Source organism: Bactrocera oleae, chromosome 2, assembly GCF_042242935.1.
Source record: "Bactrocera oleae isolate idBacOlea1 chromosome 2, idBacOlea1, whole genome shotgun sequence".
In the NCBI taxonomy this organism is placed as follows: Eukaryota; Metazoa; Arthropoda; class Insecta; order Diptera; family Tephritidae; genus Bactrocera; species Bactrocera oleae.
The window spans coordinates 71,675,001-71,683,785 of NC_091536.1; the positions used below are offsets into that span (position 1 = coordinate 71,675,001).

The following is an 8,785-nucleotide window of genomic DNA, read 5'->3' on the forward strand; positions in this document are numbered from 1 at the left end:
TGGCGTTGCTTTGGACATCCATATGCTATAGTGGCCCGATATCGGCGGTTCCGACAAATGAAAAGCAAAAACAGGCATGGCTAAAGCGACTCAGCTCGTCACGTAGATCATTTATATATAAACTATATAATAAACTGGTGTCAGACGTTTTCTTCTGGGTAATACAAATTTCGTTTCTAATTTAATATACCTTGTTCAGGATATAAAAATAGCACACAAAAACGGACTTTGCATAGCGTACGAAAACATATATTTTCCTGTAGTTGCGGGGAAAACAAAACCTATCCAGATTTAAGCCAAGCACCAAAGCGCCAAATTGCTATTATATATGTATATATATGAATACAGCACGTTGCATCACTGATTTCGCTGCAACTGAGTGTTGAATAGAAGTACATTTGTATGACACAAATATCAAGCGACACATTTATTTAAGTAACTTACTTGAACTTAGAGGGGACCAATCACCTAGCCGGCACTTCCAAGCTGGTCTTTCTATCGTTATCAATGGAAAAGTAACAACAGAACTTCCAAGTTAAAACACTAAAAGTGTCTACAAAATATTTGTATCTGTTCACTTAAAAAACTACTAAATTATATTTTGAAATAAAAAAAATTTTATAGAAGGAATTAAAAGCCCAGTTAGAAATAGCAAAATCACAAACAACAATAAGAATTGTTGCCAAAAGCCTAAGAATTAAAGTTTATGATTGTTGTGTGATGGATTTCTACTAAACGATTGATTAGAGTTCAAAATTTAATTTATTTTTACTTTCGATAAACTATAAATTTCGTTTATTTTTGTTTCTTACATCTTTAAATAGTAAATTTTCTTTTTTTTTTTGTACCAAAATCTATTTAATCATTCCAAATAAAATAAATAATAATTGTTGTAGCACACTTTAGAAATTATTTATCTAGCGCTGGCAACACGGAGATAGTTTACAAAGTCCCGCAGAACAAAACGTCAAAAGCAGCTGATTTACAGCGTGGCACAGATGCTACAAAATGTTTTGACAAACAATAAAATTTCCTCTAAATGAAATCTCTTAAAATACTAAATTAACTGCATAAAATATAAATTATTAATGAAAATCGCATGTAAACGCCTTGCCTAAGTTTAATAACAATTTAAATGTATTGAAAATCACTATTGAGTTGTTTTAATGTATTAGTAATCGGTCCAGATTATTCGGTACATGCTACTGTTTACAAATTTACAGCACCAGCAACAACATTGGCAATGAGAAATACACAGTCATCATTTTCGTGAGATTAGACTAGGCATTCCAGTTAATTCTGATATACGATGGAGCAATTCGGTGCAAATATGACACATTTATAAGATAAAATCTGCCGAGCATGGGCGCTACAACAAAATACTCAACTAAAGTACAACATTTCTTTGGCTTATAAGAGGTATGAAAAGGAAATGAGCTAAAACGGAAGTGTAGGTTGTAGTTTTGTGTATGGATGCACGAATCAAGGTCACCGCTACAGGTGCTCCTTAGTTTCGTATTTAAAAATTTAAAAGAAAAATTTGATCGTTTCAATGATTATTATTTCTTTAATGTAATTTCAGATTCTAAAAGCATCCAACCCACCCGCATTCTGTCCAGCAGCCCTATATTTACACATACCATAACTATTTTAGATAAACATGTCCAGTACAAAGACACAACGTCAAGGTCGTTGGTATTTCGGTGGTATTGCCAGTGCTGGTGCCGCTTGCTGTACACATCCGTTGGACTTGATAAAGGTGACGCTGCAAACACAGCAGGGCAAATTGTCTGTGTTACAGCTAACCGTTAAAGTTGTGCGGGAGCAAGGTAAGTCAAATAGTACAAATGTGTTGCATCGTATTAAAAATATTCAAAAAGATATAATTAAAATATATATTTAATAAATAATTGCAGGTGTTTTGGCACTCTACAATGGCTTGTCTGCTTCCGTCCTTCGTCAAATGACGTACTCAATGACGCGTTTCGGTATTTATGAATCAGGGAAGCAACAAATCAATACCGATACATTCCTCGGCAAAATCACTCTAGCAGGTTTGGCCGGCACTGCTGGTGGTATTGTTGGCACACCCGCTGACATGGTGAATGTACGTATGCAAAACGATGTCAAATTGCTGCCAGAACAGCGCAGAAAGTGAGTTAATATTTTTATGTTAAATAAAAGTTCGTGAACGGCCGAAAATTAAAAATAAACGGACGGAAACAGACTTAAACACATACATTTTTAATTTGTTAAATTATTAATAATTTTCCACTTAATTTTATATAATTAACAATATTAGATCAAAAAAATTAATTAAACAAAATAAACCACATGCATTTTGCGGTTATATAAAAAATTAATTACAATTTAAAAAAATATGTGTTTAGGGCTGATTTGTAATACAGATTAATCGCCTAAAATCCTGTTCATGTAAGGGAAACTTTTTCACATGAAAATAGTTCTTTACGAAATTTGGCATAGATTATTATCTAAAAAATCGTTACAATCTCCGAAGAAACTTGTAACTCGAACAACTATAGCATATAGCTGCCATACAACTGACCGATCAAACTCAAGTCGTTATATGGAAAAGAGTTTTATTTCACAAGATGGATTATTGTCGATGATTGACCGATACCTACAACCTCCAAAAAAATTGTTCAGTTCGTAACACTTTAGCATATATGTACATATGTATCAAAATTCTCGTTTTTTTCTAGTTTTTTATTAAAAATTATTAATTAGAAAAAATTAATTACTATTTAAAAAAGTATAGGTATAGGCCTATTTCCGGCTGTTATGTTTTTTCGAAATCGAAAAATTTTGTCGGAAGTTAAAGTGGAGGCAAAAAACAAATCTAATCGAATTTATATACACAAAATTTAATTTACTGAATTTGCTCCTTTTTATGGATTCATTTTATTTCACATTATTAATTCCTATTCTTACCAATTTCAGCTACAAAAACGCGATCGATGGTTTAATCAAAGTATATCGCCATGAAGGATTCACACGGCTGTTTTCGGGCGCTACCACTGCCACGGGCAGAGGAGTACTTATGACAATTGGTCAAATAGCATTCTACGATCAAGTAAGCTTTTCCTGATATTATTTTAAACTAAAATATATAATTACTTATACAAAACCGCTTCCTGACACAGATCAAAGCAATGCTGCTCACCACACCCTACTTCAAGGATAATTTGGCAACACATTTCAGTGCCTCATTGGCTGCTGGCGCTATTGCAACCACTTTGACACAGCCACTGGATGTGCTAAAGACACGTTCCATGAACGCTAAACCTGGCGAATTCAAGGGCTTATGGGATATTGTCAAGTTCACAGCGCGTTTGGGCCCGCTCGGCTTCTTCAAGGGTTACATACCGGCATTTGTACGCCTGGGTCCACACACAATTATCACGTTTGTTTTCTTGGAACAATTGCGTTTAAACTTTGGCATTTTGCCAAAAGTAGAGGCTTCTGTCGTGGCTGCACAATAAACACAGGAAATACATAGACGCGCACACACACACGCACATACTATGTGCATGCACACATCACATTGCTGCTAAACACAAACTGAGAGCTACTCGACAAATGTATAGAACAGAAATTAAACTATAAATGCACTACAAGCAACTATTACTATTTATATACAATATACATGTGTACATTTGTATGTATGTTTCTAGTACACAATATTTTACCTTGGACAAAATGCAATAAGTGTCAGTCAGTTGATGGTCAATGAGTTTGATATATAAGGTATATAAGTATAAATAATAGTAATTTTGCATTTAGAATGCATTGTGCTTAATTGAATACCTAAGCGAAAATTTTAGAAACATTTACAGCCGCACAGCAATGGCACTAAGCATAATTATATTGAAAGCCACAAGAGTTATATACATATTTGCTAACGCAAAGCATTTTTCTTTTTGTAATTTTCCATGCTTTCAAAATATGTATATACATATATTATAATACGAACTATGAATGTCTAAATGTTTGGTAAATTTTAGTAAAAAGTGAATGCTTTCTTGTAAACCAGTTGCGGTTTCAACGCTTATGTGTGCATACAAACATATATAGATACAAATGCAAAGAATTGTTATTATATTTGGAATGCAATTTACCGTTATTAAACCTATTTTACCTTTAGAATGATTCGTATTAAATGCAACGGCTAACAGTAACTGACATTCCTAATTCATATAAATACTATTGTATTTGCAAATATGTATATGTATAGGTAATATGTAGGTGTATTACTTTTAAGTGCAAAATATTAGCAAACAGAAATTATTTAGCCAATTAGTTAATAAAAATATATGCTTAACCGCACATTAGGCTTTGCCTTTGCGCAAAAATTGTTAATTAAATACGTTCCCATAAAAAAAATAATAATAATATATTTATTATTAATATTCTCTTTAATAACTTTTTTTTAATGTAATTTGTTTTATTTTCATTAAATTAATTTTAAGTTAAAAGTAAAACTGCGACTTTAAACGGTAGATGTAAATTGGTATAAATAAAATACACTAAATTTCATTTTCTTGTTTTGCAATTTCGAACATTAAGCTTGTAAAAAATAAAAGCGTGTAAAATCTAATTGAACTGAGTTTTAATTAAATTCCTGTAGATATAAATTACTGGAGCTGTTTGCATAAGAACACCCATTTGATTGGCGGGCACCTGCAGCGATAAACGACAAAATTAGCTATATTTTTTTTTCCTAAGACGTAACATGTTAGCGGAGCGGTGGGTGAATATGTATAGAGTAAATTTTCTTTCTCCTTTTAATGTTCTGAGGGTGTGTAACACCTTACAATACTAAAAACAGAATAACAGTATTTGGGCGCCAATGCCCTGTCTGCATCGTCTCCTTAGCATATGTATGTATGTATAACAGTTTGTTGGCGATGAACAAGTGAATAGTACATATTACTCGCAAGTAATCAAAAATCAGTAACAATTAGACTTTGAATGAATTGTTGAATTCACTTTGAATTTTTTTATCCAAAAGAAGCATGATTCAAAGCTTACTGAAAATATTATAGTATTAGAGGATTTTAAAACATATTTCCTTATAAATCGATAAAATAATTGTGGATTTATATAATCTAGAAATTATCTTAATATATATACATATGCATGTATGAGCAGGGTTACGAATTTTTTATTTCACAAATTTGCATTAAAAATTAAAAATCTAATTTTGAAAACTAATTAAAAACTAAACTAAAAAATTAAATTAATGCGTGGCACCGCCCACTTTTAGGTGAAAACCCATATCTTGAGATCTGCTTAACCGATTTCAACTAAATTCGATGCATAACATTCTCATGTTGCTATTTTATAGTGCGAAAATGGTCGAAATCGGATTACAACCACGCCTATTTCCCATATAATAAGTATTCAAATTCCATCTGATTCTTTCACTTGCAAATCAAGCAACAATGATTGTATCGGGGTAAAACTTTGCGTGAATAATGCGTTTAAAGTAAAATTGTCTAAATCGAACCAAAACTGTTCAAGCCCCTAGGTATTGAGTATGTGGACCCCAGTGCCTTTAGTTGACTTTTTACCGGAATAATCGGTCTATGTGTAAGATATATAATTGAAATTCATATAATAAAATAAATAAATGAATGTTTTTGTGTCATAAATGGGTTTAACCGGGTCAATGCTTCCTTTAATATAAAGTTTTGCCAACACCTGAAGTAAATTCCCGGGCTTTGATCCTTGCAAGTTGCGAGAATATAAAATGTTCGGTTGTTAATCTAGTTTTTCAATCCGGTCCGTTTATTTCTCTAATTTCTTGTAGTAAAATGTCTAAGTAGGTATGAAAACCTTTTTTTTTTAAGAAATACTGTTATTTTAGTATTAACCTATTATTCTAGGAACTGAAAAACAGCAGGTATAGTGGATTGATAACTAAGCTGTATATCCGGAAAGTACAACTAGTCCTAATCGGACCCAGTATGATTTAAATATGACCAAGAATTGAATTTTCAAAATAATTTTACTTAAACAAATTCTGAAAACGTACTGAAAGCCATCCAACGGTAAGACCCTATATATCTTGGTTTTCTTTCGCAAGTCAATATCTCTATCAAGTCTACTATTAATATCAGTTATAAAATGCGCTTGCATATTTTTAGGCGTTTTGCCGAGTTACTTCCTCTATTATGATACGCTAAGTCTACAATCGCATTTGAACAGTTAAAGGTATTCGAACTTTATCTTACCGAAAATGCACGCAGTCGCATATAATATCCTTCAAAGCTTTTTTTACAACTTTTCATTATTTAATTTCATTTATTTATTTAATATTTTTTGTTTTGTTGTTGGGAATATCAGTGCATATGCTAAATACTAGTTAAATACAAACTGATTACTTTTTAAATTGTTTCACTTAGTTGTAGGTATGTATGTATGTATAATTTTTTTTATATTTTTATTTTAGTCTTTTATATAAAACTTAAATATTTAATAACTAGGTGTTAGACAAGTTCGCATGAGTTTGCGTTAGATCGCGCTCAGTTAACCGCAGAAATACTTTAAAATGAAGAGAGGATAAATAAAATATGTATATTTTTAGTTTAATTAACTATTTTTTTTTAGTTCTCTTAAAAATTTATTAGGTAAAACATTTTAATAATGTAAAAAAAAAACAATGCATTGTCCAAAAGCATTTAATGGTGTTCGCATTGCTTATTTATGACTAATGTTTCATGACTTTCTCAATTATTTATTGTCGTTAATGACTTTTATGCTTGAAATGTGAAAGGAAATTAATTTTAATTTAACAAAATGAAGGATGCAAAACAGACTTGTGATATAAAATTTGCATATTAATATATTAAATTTAAAAATAACTGAAAAAAGTAAAAAAAAAATTTTACAAAAGAAAGAAAAACTAAGTAGAAATAAAATAAAAGAAATAAAAATAAAATAAAAAAATAAAATTTAAAAACAATACAAATTAAATTTAAAAAAATACAAATTAAATAAAAATAAGTAAAAAATATAAATAAGTAAAAAATAAAAAAATAATATAAAGAAAATTCGATAAGAAACAAAAAATAAATAAATAAGTAAATTAAAAAAATAATAATTAAAACAAAAAAAAATAATAATAAAAATTAAAACAAAAAAAAACAATAAAAAAAAAATTAATTAAAAAATTTATAAAAAAAAAACAACAAAAAAAAATTTAAAAATATATAATATTAAAAAAAAAATTGGACACAATTTGTTTCCTTTTAAATTTGAAAGCTTTTATACTTAAGCGTTTAACCTCAAAAAAAATGTTTAATGCTTTATTTAAAACGATTTTTATTTTCTATGTGGATGTATGCGCATGCCTACCATAAGTAATCTGTTACCATATTAGATATATGAACCTTAATCGTTATATTAGTTTAGTTCAAGAGCGTGTATTCGAAATTTAGCAAATGTTGCAACAAAAAAGCGCCAAAATCTACAACAATATGTTTTTAGATAATAACTTATACAATTCGAAGTACTTTTAGTGCTTAGATAATAGATATGCTTTAAGTTTGCCAAAGTGCAACATAATCCAACTCATGATATTTTACTTAAAAAAGTGCAGCTTCAATAGTGTATTTTTTTTATTAATAGTTATTATATTCTTATCGTCATAGTCATTCACATGATAATGCGACATAACTGAGTATAACACACGTGATGACTTTTATTTTGAGCACCGCAGCGAATTAAAGCCGCAACAACTTCATTCTGCTTTAAAATAACGTTTCGTGTTTGTGTCTTTTTTATAATTGAAAATTAAAAAAACCTCTATAATATAATCGGTGTGCATATGAATATATACAATTATATGTATTTCCTATAAAAAACTTGAAATAATAAGAAATTAAGTTTCAGCTTCAAATATGTATATATATAACAAAACCATATATAAACTAAACAGAATATTGTTGTTGTTGTGCTTTCATTCATTTAGTTCTACATACAATAAATTTGTATGTTAAATATATATTGCATATGTTTAGGCGCGTTACCATTTTTTATTAACAAATATTGCTTTTTAGTTGTTATTGCAGAATATTCCTTAAACATTTGTTAAGCGTACTAGTTAAAATATACTTTCAGACAGCATAGATTTTGAAAACATTGTCTTCCAAATAAATTGTTGACATTATACACATGCATTATGTTCAAGAGTTACCGAACCATTCGTCGTTCCCGGCCTTAAAATTAAAAAAAAAAATATGAAATTGTGTTGCTCTCTTACCTATTATAAGTCGCGATTTTCAGTGAATTATAATATGGAAAAAATCGATGACTAAAAAAAACGACCCGGATTTTGCCGGAAGAAATATGGTTACCTAATTTTAGAGACTTAAGCCATCGGAATTTGCGAACGATTAGTTCGAGTTGCTCACTTGCCTTCTGAACATTGCGAGTGCTTAAAACTTTTTAGACTGTAGAACCAAATTACATACTCATTAATATTTTTCTCTACAGACCAACTCTATCGAAACAGCATGTTTCCTGATTCGATGGCAGAACAACGTCTAAAATAAAAAACCACATTAACAAAAAATATTCTTAACTGCATTAACACCGACGATCTTGGTTAAAAACTAGCGGTAGTTGATAATTGCGCGCCTATGCCTTGTTTAAAATATATATACAGCAGTAAGTAGTTCAAAAAGCAATCTACTTTTGATAAAGCCTTTACAAAAAAGAAGTTTTCACAAAATTGTAGCTTTTTTAGCGGTTTTTCATA

General features: G+C 29.9%; 2 protein-coding genes across 6 annotated transcripts in view; one reads left to right on the forward strand and one right to left on the reverse strand.

The window, feature by feature from the left end:
• Elp6 (Elongator complex protein 6) overlaps nt 1-668 on the reverse strand; it is a 17,930-nt gene extending 17,262 nt beyond the window's left edge. The window contains exon 1 of the mRNA XM_014235168.3: nt 445-668. The gene's annotated coding sequence lies outside the window, so the exon portion shown is untranslated. The remainder of the gene's footprint in view (nt 1-444) is intronic.
• Dic1 (Dicarboxylate carrier 1) overlaps nt 1-4,616 on the forward strand; it is a 10,780-nt gene extending 6,164 nt beyond the window's left edge. For 2 of the 5 annotated variants that reach the window (XM_036368218.2, XM_014235164.3), the window contains exons 2-5: nt 1,583-1,829; nt 1,917-2,154; nt 2,962-3,094; nt 3,165-4,616. In XM_036368218.2, the coding sequence (XP_036224111.1) occupies nt 1,661-1,829; nt 1,917-2,154; nt 2,962-3,094; nt 3,165-3,503 (879 nt within the window). In that variant the 5' untranslated portion in view covers nt 1,583-1,660 and the 3' untranslated portion in view covers nt 3,504-4,616. Of the gene's footprint in view, nt 1-1,038; nt 1,420-1,582; nt 1,830-1,916; nt 2,155-2,961; nt 3,095-3,164 lie in introns of those variants that run through there. The other 3 variants (XM_036368217.2, XM_014235162.3, XM_070105613.1) reach the window with 3 other exon arrangements.
• Nucleotides 4,617-8,785: the final 4,169 nt, after the last annotated feature.